At 50.2% G+C, this 13,590-nt stretch overlaps 3 protein-coding genes across 4 annotated transcripts in view; 1 reads left to right on the top strand and 2 right to left on the bottom strand.

Moving 5' to 3' along the window:
* The window catches only part of LOC130072738 (transmembrane protein 43), a 14,787-nt gene extending 11,740 nt beyond the window's left edge, over window positions 1–3,047 (top strand). Inside the window, exon 12 of the mRNA XM_056237967.1 lies at window positions 2,752–3,047. Within this exon, the coding sequence (XP_056093942.1) occupies window positions 2,752–2,954 (203 nt within the window). The 3' untranslated portion in view covers window positions 2,955–3,047. The remainder of the gene's footprint in view (window positions 1–2,751) is intronic.
* Window positions 3,048–3,361: 314 nt separating this feature from the next.
* Window positions 3,362–11,570, bottom strand: LOC130072741 (rho-related GTP-binding protein RhoA-D-like). Of its 2 annotated transcripts, none has more exons than XM_056237971.1 (5): window positions 11,411–11,570; window positions 10,309–10,466; window positions 5,479–5,599; window positions 5,118–5,248; window positions 3,362–3,748 (listed from the first exon to the last, which is right to left on the bottom strand). In XM_056237971.1, the coding sequence occupies exons 2-5, from the start codon at window positions 10,462–10,464 to the stop codon at window positions 3,575–3,577; spliced, it is 582 nt and encodes a 193-aa protein (XP_056093946.1). In that variant the 5' UTR covers window positions 10,465–10,466; window positions 11,411–11,570; the 3' UTR covers window positions 3,362–3,574. The 2 variants fall into 2 exon arrangements, with proteins under 2 accessions (XP_056093946.1, XP_056093947.1); XM_056237972.1 differs by having other exon boundaries at window positions 10,309–10,509; window positions 11,411–11,560.
* Window positions 11,571–12,426: 856 nt separating this feature from the next.
* On the bottom strand, window positions 12,427–13,590 carry LOC130072739 (olfactory receptor class A-like protein 1). Its single transcript, XM_056237968.1, has one exon. It carries the CDS (start codon window positions 13,388–13,390, stop codon window positions 12,446–12,448), a length of 945 nt encoding a protein of 314 aa, XP_056093943.1. The 5' UTR covers window positions 13,391–13,590; the 3' UTR covers window positions 12,427–12,445.

The raw sequence follows: 13,590 nt of genomic DNA, 5'->3' as shown, positions 1-13,590 counted from the left end.
CTTTTCTGTCAAAGATATTAGAAAAAGCAGTATCCTCACAACTGTGTTCCTTTCTAGAAAGAAATGATATCTGTGAGGATTTCCAGTCCGGATTTAGACCGTACCATAGTACCGAGACAGCTCTCATCAGAGTCACACATGAATTGCTAATCAATCAATCAATCCATCACTTTATTTATAAAGCACAATTAAACACAACTTCCGTTGACCAATGTGCTGTACAGAGTGCAAAAATTTTAAAATAAAAAACCATAGCAAGATAAAAGACAAGGACAAACGGGACAACCGCATCAACATTCATTCTGTATAAGACAGATCAAATAAAAAAGTCTTTAACCTCACTTTAAAAATGGACAGGGTGGGTGCAGTTCTAATTTCAAGAGGGAGATTGTTCCAAAGCGGCACCAACTCTTTGCTGGACTAGAACTGTTCTTTTACCACGTCATACTTACGTCGTTCGCTGGGCTCTCTAGTCAGTGGAAAAACAAACAGGTTCTGAGAAGGTTCGCAAGTTGAACCAACTTTGAACCAGCACCAGTTCCGAACCAGTTCTTTTTTGGTGGAAACGAGGTATAAGAGGCCTAAGTTCGTGGACCTAAGAGCTCTTGCTGGTTGATGGACTGTCAGCAGATCAGAAAGGTAAGACGGAGCTAACCCATTTAATGACTTAAAAACTAATAGCAGAATTTTAAAATTAATTCTGTGACACACCGGCAGCCATTGAAGTGACTGAAGGACAGGAGTTATATGTTATTTGACTCCTGTCTAAACTCTGGCAGCAGCATTCTGGACTATCTGAAGGCGGTTTATGGATGATTGACTGATCCCCAAATAAAGCGAATTGCAATAATCCAGCCTTGTAGTGATAAAACCATGTATAACTTTTTCAAAGTTTGAGAATGAAAGGAAAGACTTAATTTTTTACCAGGGTTCGAAGCTGGTAGAAGCTTGCCTTCACAACTTGATTTACCTGTCTATCAAGCTTTAGGGCACTATCCAATACCACACCCAAGTTTTTAACATATGGCTTAACATAAGGTGCCAGGGCACCAAGATTTACATTTGTTGTGTAATGTACACTAGAAGATGTAAACGCCATAACCTCAGACTTAAAGGGATAGTTCACTTTGAAATTAATTTTTGGTATGTTTTAGCTTACCTCAAGGGCATCCAAGATGTAGGTGTCTTTGTTTCCGCAGAAGTTTAAATTTTGATATTTTTTTGGTCAAACCGTTCTTGTCTGTCAGTCATATAATGCAGGTCTATGGTCTCCACCTCAAAGAGCAGCACAGAGAAGTCCAAATTAAACATGATTTAATGACTCGTAAATGTAAGTACACATTGATGGCCTAAGACACGAAACGAGCGGTTTGTGTGAGAAAACGAACAGTATTTATATCGTTTTTACCTCTTGTAACGCACAGACCGAAGCGCCGGCGACCTCAGATCACTTGGACGTGGCTGTGTTTACAAGAGGTAAAAACGATATAAATACTGTTCGTTTTTTCACACAAACCACTCGTTTCGTGTCTTAGGCCATCAATGTGTACTTACATTTAAAAGTGAACTATCCCTTTAAAAAATTCAGCGACATCCATGCTTTAACATCCTCAAGGCAGGCAGCCATCTGTTATAAACTATTTTTATGTTTAAGAGGAAAATATATTTGTGTGTCGTCTGCATAACAGTGATAACTTAAGTCATATTTTCTAAAAATAGTACCAAGGGAAAGCATGTATAAAGAGAACAACATGGGGGCCAGTGTGGAGCCTTGAGGAACTCCACACATCAGCTTTACGGAGGAAGATCGATAGTCACCCATGTGAACTGAAAAACTCCTGTTTGTCATATAAGACTGAAGCCAATGTAAGACTGGGCCTCTGATGCCCACTATGTGTTCTTAACGAGACAGCAGGACATGGTCTACCGTGTCGAATGCAGCACTTAAGTCCAGAAGTACCAATGCTACTGAGTCTCCAGAGTCGGTGGCTAAAAAATGTCATTGAGCACTTTTACAAGAGCCGTTTCAGTAGAGTGACATTTTCTAAAGTCAGATTGAAATATCAAAAATTCTGTCGTCGACCAAAAATGTTTGAAGCTGACACAGGACTACTTTGTCTAACATTTTTGTTAAGAATGGGAGATTAGAAATAGTTTTAAAATGTAATAAATCGGAGGAATCCAAGTTTGGCCTCTTAAGTCTGGGGTGCACTGATGCATGCTCTTATCATCCGATCGTGGTTGTATCTCTCTATTAGTGTTACTCGATCTTAGTGCTGCATTTGACACCATTGACCACAACATTCTTTTAAATAGACTCGAACATTATGTTGGCATTAGTGGAATTGCATTAGCATGGTTTAAATCACACTTATCTAACCGTTATCAGTTTGTAGCAGTAAATGAAGAGATGTCTTATCGATCACAAGTTCAGTATGGCGTACCACAAGGCTCAGTACTAGGGCCGCTGCTGTTCACTCTGTACATGCCACCCTCACACACACACACACACACACACACACACACTCTGTACATGCTACCCTTAGGACCATACCCCTGTCAAAATATTGAAACACTATAATACTAAATATATGTTGTGTGCGGATGAGCGGCCGGAGCGCATTAAGGGTTTTCTGTTTGAGCGGTGTCGTGTTAGCGGCCCCTAAGTTAACAACTAATGATCTTTACAATGGAAGTGCTGCGTGAGCTGGTGTCACCCACACACTCACACACTCTCTCTCTCTCTCTCAGTGGAGTGTGTTCCTGTGGTGCGTGAGCTGGTGTCGGCGGGGCTGAAGATCTTCTCTCTCTGCGTCTCTTGTTCTCTGTCTCTGCTGACGATCTCGGCCGGCTGGATCTTCTACCGCCCCCTGCTGGGCGTGATGATAGCACTGCTAGCACTCCTGCCGCTAGTCATCGCACGCACACGCGCGACTGCCAAGAAGCACCAGTGACCCGTGTGACGTCCTTCAGCTTCTCCTGTTCTTCCTCAGTGTTTCTGTCTCGTTCTCCAGCACAAACATCTAAACATTCTTACATCAACACACTCTTACATCAACACACATTTACTGGAGAACAAACATTAAGTGAGTTTGTGCCTAAAAAGTCATGTTTCTTCTCCAGTAAATGCATCTTGATTTAAGAATCATTAGATATATGTGATACAGAACCACTGGGGAAGAAGCTCCTGTTCTTCAGTGTGAGCAGGAACTTCATGTACAGTGTGTGTGTGTGTGTGTGTATGTGACTGCAGAAATCCTCACGTGTGTGTTCAAGCTCTTTATGATGTTTATCGGGAACCGTTCGCCGTGTTCCTCAGTGAATGACTGTAAATGTAAAGCAATGCACGAGAAACACCAAGCGTCTTATAAAGGCTTTAATACACAAACATACCAAAGTCTGTTTATTGTGAAAGACAAAAGAGTGATCTTCAAGTCTGTGGGAGTGTGTGTGCAGGGCTGATCCGGATGGGTTGCATATGTGTGTGTGTTTGGGGCTCGCGGCGAGTCTGAAAGCGTTAAATACTGACATGAGCTCTCAGCACTAGAGGAACTGCAGGAGTCGGAGAGTGAGTTCACAGCAGGAGGCACTTGTTGTTCTTCTTGCCCTTGCGCGCCTGCAGCGCCGCCCTGGTGGCCATCTCGAACACCTCACGCACGCCGTCCTTGCTTTTGGCAGAGCACTCCATGTATCCGAAGGCACAGATGCGGTTGGCCATGTCTCGGCCCTCCTCGGGTTTGACCGGCTCCTGCGGGATAGACACAGAGGATTCACAGGATCTGACAAGTTCTCAAGGTTTGTGGATTTAACCCTCATCTTTCCCTCGCGTTCTGTAACACATCTTTCACATCAAATATCTTACATTGGGAGTCTTTGCTGACCTCTTGTGGAAAATAAATAATATAGCATGATATTTCATGACTCTAGATGGCCTTATAGCTCTATATGGAGCAAATGAGCTGATCCGCTGGGTCCTAAAGTCAGTCTCTTCAGAATGCATTCAGACACACATGTAGACATTATACAATAATTTTTTGGTAAATTTTTAGGTTTTTCTATGTGAACTGAAGCTTTCCTCGCATTTCATTCATCCTAAGGGGGTCAAATTGACCCGCGAGAGAAGGATTTGTTACTTTTTTAATTTCAACCACAAAACTCCTCTAAGCCATTCATTTTTTTGGGTGTATTCGTGGTTCCAGTGCGACAAAAGCCCCAGAGTCTTGGTTTTAAATACCGACAGACGCCGGACTCGCCTGAACTTCTCTTGGCGTTTTCCCACCCGTTCAGCATCAATATATCGAACCTGAAGTTTCAATGAACAAATTCAACAGAATTAAAGCAACACTAAGTAAGATTTTTTACCTTAAAATAATGTTTTCAAAATCGTTTCAGTTGTTCATCAAGTCGTGACATGGTGAAATGCACTTATGCCACCGCTTTGCGGTCCTTTATCTGATATATCCACGCTATGTAAGATTGCCAGATCGGGTCGCGTTTCTGTAGTCCGAATGAGACATAAGAAAACTACAAATTTGACTTGCTTTACGGCAAGCGTTACAATTGCCGATAGGTGGAGCGTACTCGACAGTAGACTACAAGTACATGTAAGATTTTGAATTGTCATCATGATTCCAAAGCCGGTGCTGGATAAGCAGAGAGCATGTGCGTGAGCGACAGTAGGATGCGCTAGGCTAAATTATTTACGACAGCAGTAATGGACAATTCCGCTTCCAACCTGTAGAGCGACCGCAGAGGAAAAGTTACTTGGTGTTGCTTTAAGGAAAATGCCAGCAAAACTAGTGTATTTTTTAATTTTTTATGCGCAGAATAAAGGGGCGGGGCCTGGTTGAGTTAGTTAGTAGTGTGTTAAACTGACGGTTATGGAAAGGGGCGGGACATTTCCCAAACACACTCGAAGCGCTCGACCAATCACAACACACTGCTCCAGCCGACCAATCAGAGCACAGTGTGCTTTTCAGAAGGAGGGGCTTCATAGAGACAGGAACTAAACAGAGCGTTACTGACAGACTGGGAAGAGAGGAGCCGCAACAATGGAGAATATGAGGAGAATAATGTGTACTGGTGCTCTTGACGACACGGAGGAGTGAGAAACGCACCTGCTTCATCTTGATGAGCTCGCGGCGCGTGTGCTCGTCGTTCCGCAGGTCCTTCTTGTTGCCCACCAGGATTATGGGAACGTTGGGGCAGAAATGCTTGACCTCGGGCGTCCACTTCTCAGGAATGTTCTCTGAGGGCAAGAAAGGTCAGAGATGAAGCAGCAGGAGAGAGGTGGAGGTGTGTGTGTGATGTAGATGCATGTGTGTGTGTATGTGGATGTAGATGTCTGATATGTATTTGTAATGTGTATGTTTGATGTGTGTTTATGTGTGATGTGTAAGTGTGATGTGTAGATGTGTGTGTGTGATGTGTAAGTGTGATGTGTGAGTGTGATTTGTGAGTGTGTGTGACGAGACTCACCCAGGCTGTCGGGGCTGTCGACGGAGAAGCACATGAGGATGACGTCAGTGTCGGGATAGGAGAGCGGCCGCAGCCGATCATAATCCTCCTGTCCTGCCGTATCCCACAGCGCCAGCTCCACCTGGAACACACACACACGCCATGATACACGCCAGTCACATGACACAAGTGTAGTCACACGGCATGCGAGTCACATGACACACGCTCAGCCACACGCCAGTCACATGACACACGCGCTCAGCCACACGCCAGTCACATGACACACGCGCTCAGACACACGCCAGTCACATGACACGCGCTCAGCCACACACCAGTCACATGACACGCGCTCAGTCACGACACACGCTGTCACATGACACGCGCTCAGTCACGACACACGCTGTCACATGACACGCGCTCAGCCACACGCCAGTCACATGACACGCGCTCAGCCACACGCCAGTCACATGACGCGCTCAGCCACACGCCAGTCACATGACACGCGCTCAGCCACACGCCAGTCACATGACACGCGCTCAGTCACATGACACGCGCTCAGCCACACGCCAGTCACATAACACGCGCTCAGCCACACGCGTCACATGACACGCGCTCAGCCACACGCCAGTCACATAACACGCGCTCAGCCACACGCGTCACATGACACGCGCTCAGCCACACGCGTCACATGACACACGCTCAGCCACACGCCAGTCACATGACACGCGCTCAGCCACACGCCAGTCACATGACACGCGCTCAGCCACACGCACTCAGTCACATGACACGCGCTCAGTCACATGACACGCGCTCAGCCACACGCCAGTCACATGACACGCGCTCAGCCACACGCCAGTCACATGACACGCGCTCAGTCACATGACACGCGCTCAGCCACACGCCAGTCACATGACACGCGCTCAGCCACACGCCAGTCACATGACACGCGCTCAGCCACACGCCAGTCACATGACACGCGCTCAGCCACACGCACTCAGTCACATGACACGCGCTCAGTCACATGACACGCGCTCAGCCACACGCCAGTCACATGACACGCGCTCAGCCACACGCCAGTCACATGACACGCGCTCAGTCACATGACACGCGCTCAGCCACACGCCAGTCACATGACACGCACTCAGTCACGACACGCGCTCAGCCACACGCCAGTCACGACACTCGCTCAGCCACACGGCAGTCACATGACACGCACTCAGTCACACACCAGTCACATGACACGCACTCAGTCACGACACACGCTGTCACATGACACGCGCTCAGCCACACACCAGTCACATGACACGCGCTCAGCCACACGCCAGTCACATGACACGCGCTCAGTCACGACACACGCTGTCACATGACACGCGCTCAGCCACACGCCAGTCACATGACACGCGCTCAGCCACACGGTAGTCACATGACACGCGCTCAGCCACACACCAGTCACATGACACACGCCAGTCACATGACACGCCCTCAGCCACACGGCAGTCACATGACACGCGCTCAGCCAAACGCCAGTCACATGACACGCACTCAGCCACACACCAGTCACATGACACGCACTCAGTCACGACACACGCTGTCACATGACACGCGCTCAGCCACACGGCAGTCACATGACACGCGCTCAGCCACACGGCAGTCACATGACACGCACTCAGTCACACACCAGTCACATGACACGCACTCAGTCACGACACACGCTGTCACATGACACGCGCTCAGCCACACACCAGTCACATGACACGCGCTCAGTCACGACACACGCTGTCACATGACACGCGCTCAGCCACACGCCAGTCACATGACACTCGCTCAGCCACACGCCAGTCACATGACACGCACTCAGTCACACACCAGTCACATGACACGCGCTCAGTCACGACACACGCTGTCACATGACACGCGCTCAGCCACACACCAGTCACATGACACGCGCTCAGCCACACGCCAGTCACATGACACGCGCTCAGCCACACGCCAGTCACATGACACGCACTCAGTCACACACCAGTCACATGACACGCACTCAGTCACGACACACGCTGTCACATGACACGCGCTCAGCCACACGGCAGTCACATGACACTCGCTCAGCCACACGGCAGTCACATGACACGCACTCAGCCACACGGCAGTCACATGACACGCGCTCAGCCACACACCAGTCACATGACACGCGCTCAGTCACGACACACGCTGTCACATGACACGCGCTCAGCCACACGCCAGTCACATGACACTCGCTCAGCCACACGGCAGTCACATGACACGCACTCAGTCACACACCAGTCACATGACACGCGCTCAGTCACGACACACGCTGTCACATGACACGCGCTCAGCCACACACCAGTCACATGACACGCGCTCAGCCACACGCCAGTCACATGACACGCGCTCAGCCACACGCCAGTCACATGACACGCGCTCAGCCACACGGCAGTCACATGACACGCGCTCAGCCACACGGCAGTCACATGACACGCGCTCAGCCACACGGCAGTCACATGACACTCGCTCAGCCACACGGCAGTCACATGACACTCGCTCAGCCACACGGCAGTCACATGACACGCGCTCAGCCACACGGCAGTCACATGACACGCGCTCAGCCACACGGCAGTCACATGACACGCGCTCAGCCACACACCAGTCACATGACACGCGCTCAGCCACACGCCAGTCACATGACACTCGCTCAGCCACACGGCAGTCACATGACACGCACTCAGTCACACACCAGTCACATGACACGCGCTCAGTCACGACACACGCTGTCACATGACACGCGCTCAGCCACACACCAGTCACATGACACGCGCTCAGCCACACGCCAGTCACATGACACGCGCTCAGCCACACGCCAGTCACATGACACGAGCTCAGCCACACGCCAGTCACATGACACGCGCTCAGCCACGCGCTCAGTCACATGACACGCGCTCAGCCACACGCCAGTCACATGACACGCGCTCAGCCACACGCCAGTCACATGACACGCGCTCAGCCACACGCCAGTCACATGACACTCGCTCAGCCACACGGCAGTCACATGACACGCGCTCAGTCACGACAAACGCTGTCACATGACACGCGCTCAGCCACACGCCAGTCACATGACACGCGCTCAGCCACGCGCTCAGTCACATGACACTCGCTCAGCCACACGCCAGTCACATGACACTCGCTCAGCCACACGCCAGTCACATGACACGCGCTCAGCCACACGCCAGTCACATGACACGCGCTCAGCCACACGCCAGTCACATGACACGCGCTCAGCCACACGCCAGTCACATGACACGCACTCAGTCACACACCAGTCACATGACACGCGCTCAGCCACACGCCAGTCACATGACACTCGCTCAGCCACACGCCAGTCACATGACACGCGCTCAGCCACACGCCAGTCACATGACACGCGCTCAGCCACACGCCAGTCACATGACACGCACTCAGTCACACACCAGTCACATGACACGCGCTCAGCCACACGCCAGTCACATGACACGCACTCAGTCACACACCAGTCACATGACACGCGCTCAGCCACACGCCAGTCACATGACACGCACTCAGTCACACGCCAGTCACATGACACGCGCTCAGCCACACGCCAGTCACATGACACGCGCTCAGCCACACGCCAGTCACATGACACGCACTCAGTCACACACCAGTCACATGACACGCGCTCAGCCACACGCCAGTCACATGACACTCGCTCAGCCACACGGCAGTCACATGACACGCACTCAGTCACACACCAGTCACATGACACGCGCTCAGTCACGACACACGCTGTCACATGACACGCGCTCAGCCACACGCCAGTCACATGACACGCGCTCAGCCACACGCCAGTCACATGACACGCGCTCAGCCACACGCCAGTCACATGACACGCGCTCAGCCACGCGCTCAGTCACATGACACGCGCTCAGCCACACGCCAGTCACATGACACGCGCTCAGCCACACGCCAGTCACATGACACTCGCTCAGCCACACGGCAGTCACATGACACGCGCTCAGTCACGACAAACGCTGTCACATGACACGCGCTCAGCCACACGCCAGTCACATGACACGCGCTCAGCCACACGCCAGTCACATGACACGCGCTCAGCCACACGCCAGTCACATGACACGCACTCAGTCACACACCAGTCACATGACACGCGCTCAGCCACACGCCAGTCACATGACACGCGCTCAGCCACACGCCAGTCACATGACACGCGCTCAGTCACGACAAACGCTGCACATGACACGCGCTCAGCCACACGCGTCACATGACACGCGCTCAGCCACACGCCAGTCACATGACACGCGCTCAGCCACACGCCAGTCACATGACACGCGCTCAGCCACACGCCAGTCACATGACACGCGCTCAGCCACACGCCAGTCACATGACACTCGCTCAGCCACACGGCAGTCACATGACACGCGCTCAGCCACACGGCAGTCACATGACACGCGCTCAGCCACACGGCAGTCACATGACACGCGCTCAGCCACACGGTAGTCACATGACACGCGCTCAGCCACACGGCAGTCACATGACACTCGCTCAGCCACACGGCAGTCACATGACACGCACTCAGCCACACGGCAGTCACATGACACGCGCTCAGCCACACGGCAGTCACATGACACGCGCTCAGCCACACGGCAGTCACATGACACTCGCTCAGCCACACGGCAGTCACATGACACTCGCTCAGCCACACGGCAGTCACATGACACTCGCTCAGCCACACGACACACCCTCAGCCACACGGCAGTCACATGACACACCCTCAGCCACATGACGCACACCTGCGCTGCTCACCTGCTTGCTGTCCACCTCGATGTCGGCCACGTAGTTCTCGAAGACGGTGGGCACGTAGACCTCGGGGAACTGGTCTTTACTGAAGACGATGAGGAGGCAGGTCTTCCCGCACGCGCCGTCCCCGACGATCACCAGCTTCTTACGGATCGCCGCCATCTCTGATAACACAAGCGCAGATTAATATCATACGTTCATGTTTCCCTGCGAACCGAACCCACGACCTTGGTGTTGTTAATGCCTTAATCTACATTTTGAGCTACAGAAATGCCTTTTATTATATTTCATGTTAACTATATATTTATTTATATTTAATTTCTTCAATAGTAAATTAATTCAACAATATATACATGCACATATATATTAACAATATAACTATATTTTTATTTATATTCTAACCAAACAGAATGCAGCCAATTATATCAATTTAATATTTTTGCATCTTGACTTTATTCATGACAATTAACCAGATTTCCTGATCAAATATGACGTACATTACAATAAAATAATAAATCAAGTGCAAAAATGGCACGCAAATTAAAGTCACACAATAGTCAACAGGCAATTTTTTTACCATGTGAAATATTATTGTTATCATTGAGTAAATGAAATACGCTGCTGCTCGTTAGATTTCATGAGATTCACCCGTTAAATGCTGACATATTAAAAATACTGTCATGGAAAAACTAAAAATGAATGAAAACAGCACGGTTAATTCAGTAAGAGTTTCATACGCAGTTGTTTTTAAATGTGGTTATATCTGACCAGTTTTGAGCACTTTCTTTTCAGGAATATTAAATGCAGATTCTTACAGCATAAGGGTAAATAATCTTATTATTATGTCACTCACATGGATTCGTTTCTCATTTACATAAACGTTTTTTGTTTTAAAAGTTTGTATTTATTTTCAATGTGCCAAACTGTCGCTGCGAAGCTAACAGCTACACCACCGGAAGTGATCGACTCATCTCAGTAAAGTCATCATTCAAACCATCGAACATCAAGGACCCGACCGACTCTCTCGGGCAGGTGAGGTTTAATAAGAGTCTTTATCTTTTTTAAAGCTTACAAAGCGTGGGGGAAATCTAATTAAACTCGGTCTCACCGTCAGTTTAACTCGGCTCGAGTTTTCCGGGTCGGTTCAGTGCGCGCGCCTGAAGCCAGACACAACCAGACAAGATGACGGTTGAACAATCTACCCGTCAAACTAAGAGTCGCCAACAGACGCGTCGAAATAAGAGTCCTCACAGTTCACTTCCCAACAGTTCGTTTATTAAGTGCATAGAGTTTTCACATTCAAACACAGACAATAGTAACGTCTGAAGAATGACAGACAGGCTTTGTTTCTTAACTTTTACTCCGAACGCAGAACAGAACAGAAGCGCTGCTTACTCACTCCCCCGCGTTAACCCTATAACTGCCGCTGCAAAAATAAAACCGCAATTTCAAGTAATTCCCAATTATCAAGAGTCTGTGCGCCACACTATCATAGAGTTTGTAAGCCAGCACTATTAGCTTAACTAAGTTCATCTTTTGACATTTGACTGCTTGCCGTGCCGTCCTCTGCTTGGTTAACCAAACTACCCGTCAAATAAAGAGTCCTCAACAGACGCGTGAAAATAAGAGTCCTCACAGTTCACCTTCCAACAATTCGTTTATTAAGTGCATAGAGTTTTCACATTCAAACACAGAGACAATATAACAAGTCAAGTCACCTTCAGCGCTTTTAACAATATTGTTTCAAAGCAGCTTTACAGTGATAGGAAATTAAAGTAACAGAGATTGTTTAGGCTTTACAGCAGCTCTAGAATAAAGTTATTGTCCAGCTAAAGTTAGTTTTTGATTAGTTATTAACTTAGGGGCCGCTAACATGACACCGTTCTAACAGAAAACAGAAAACTTTTAATGTGTTCTGGCCGTTCATTTGCACAACAACAGTGTTTGGAGGCTTGAGAATGCAAACTTTGAAACAGGTTCCAAGATGCAGGTTTAGAATTTTTTTTAAAAACAAAACGTGACTCCATGAAAACGCTGACGGCGTGCACATGCATCTGTGTTTAGTCTATAGGTATGCGCGTTTGAAAATATATGTGCGTAGTCTTTCCTTACAAACATAGAGTTTTAAGCACTATTAGCTTAACTAGGACTCAGAGTTTTTGACGTCTGACTGCTTGCTGTCATCCGCCGGGTCCGCGCTCGCACACACCATCCTCGCTTTGACCTTCTTGTTGGAGGAGATGATGAGGAACGGGCTGAGCGAGGCGTAGCATGAGGAGAAGAACACCCTCATGTCGGCCACCACCGCCGGCACCTGCGCCACTGTTAGCATGTAGATCCAGATGACGTTATCGATGCCGAAGAACACCGCGTACAGAACCACTAGCATCAACACAGTCTTAGCGGCGCGTGTCTCTTTGCCCTGCGAGCGCCGGATGCCCTTCTGCTTCCGGCCGTGGCGGTACAGGAGCACCAGGAGGAACCCGCTGGAGCCTAGCATCACGCCCACGAACGCGAAGTCGCGCACCGACACGGCCACCCCGTTCGTCACGTATGACAGGTTATCACGGAAGTCCACGTGGCAGAAGCCCAGGTTGAGGGTGAACGGCGGGACGGTGCCGTTGCGCGGGGCTACGGAAAAGAAGGGTGCGGCGATGCAGACGGCCATGTTGAGGAGCCAGAGCGCGGCGAAGCCGGGGAGGATTAGCCGCGGGATTCGAGGCTTGAGGCGGGAGAGCAGCGGGCCGGCCGCGGGGGCGACACTAACTGCCTGGAACACGCTCAGCATGCAGGTCAGGCACACGGACAGCGCGCGCGACACGCGGTACAGGTATATGACCGCCTTGCAGCCGGCGTCGGTTAGCAGGTTCTTCACGCCGAACACGCTCAGGGTCTGCGGGACGCCGCGGGTTAGCAGCAGAAGCAGGTCCGCGAACGCCAGGTGGCACAGGATAGCGTCCGCAGGTGTTAGCCGAGACTCGCGCAGAAGCATGTGTGCGTACGCTAGCAGCACCAGCGTGTTCGCTAGGATCCCCAGACCCGTCTGCAGCAGGAACGACACACCTTTGATGGTCACGCACAGGTCCATGGAGCCGCTTAGAGACCGTCTGAGTCGCGGCTCGATATAAAGCCCAATATAAAGCCTCGTCTACCCCCGCGGGAGCGACTCAAACCCACGGCAGAGAAGAGAGAGCGCTGGAAGTGGAGAAGAGGGGAGAAGTGTCCAGCTGGGGCACGTCCTAATGACTCCAGGGGCCGGTTGCATAAACAGCCATTATGTTAAGACAG

This window comes from Rhinichthys klamathensis, unplaced genomic scaffold (genome assembly GCF_029890125.1).
Source record: "Rhinichthys klamathensis goyatoka isolate OS25496 unplaced genomic scaffold, OSU_Roscu_1.1 h1tg000504l_1, whole genome shotgun sequence".
NCBI classification, from domain to species: Eukaryota; Metazoa; Chordata; class Actinopteri; order Cypriniformes; family Leuciscidae; genus Rhinichthys; species Rhinichthys klamathensis.
This window is presented reverse-complemented; position numbering and strand designations above follow the sequence as displayed.

Bases quoted from the DNA above. Each gene is read 5' to 3' on its own strand.
- LOC130072739 (XM_056237968.1), bottom strand. From the start codon at position 13,390: ATGGACCTGTGCGTGACCATCAAAGGTGTGTCGTTCCTGCTGCAGACG.
- LOC130072741 (XM_056237971.1), bottom strand. From the start codon at position 10,464: ATGGCGGCGATCCGTAAGAAGCTGGTGATCGTCGGGGACGGCGCGTGC. The intron at 5,249-5,478 runs GTGAGTCTCGTC...TCTTGCCCTCAG, and splicing joins CGACAGCCCCGACAGCCTGG to AGAACATTCCTGAGAAGTGG. The intron at 3,749-5,117 runs GTGCGTTTCTCA...TCTATCCCGCAG, and splicing joins AGCTCATCAAGATGAAGCAG to GAGCCGGTCAAACCCGAGGA.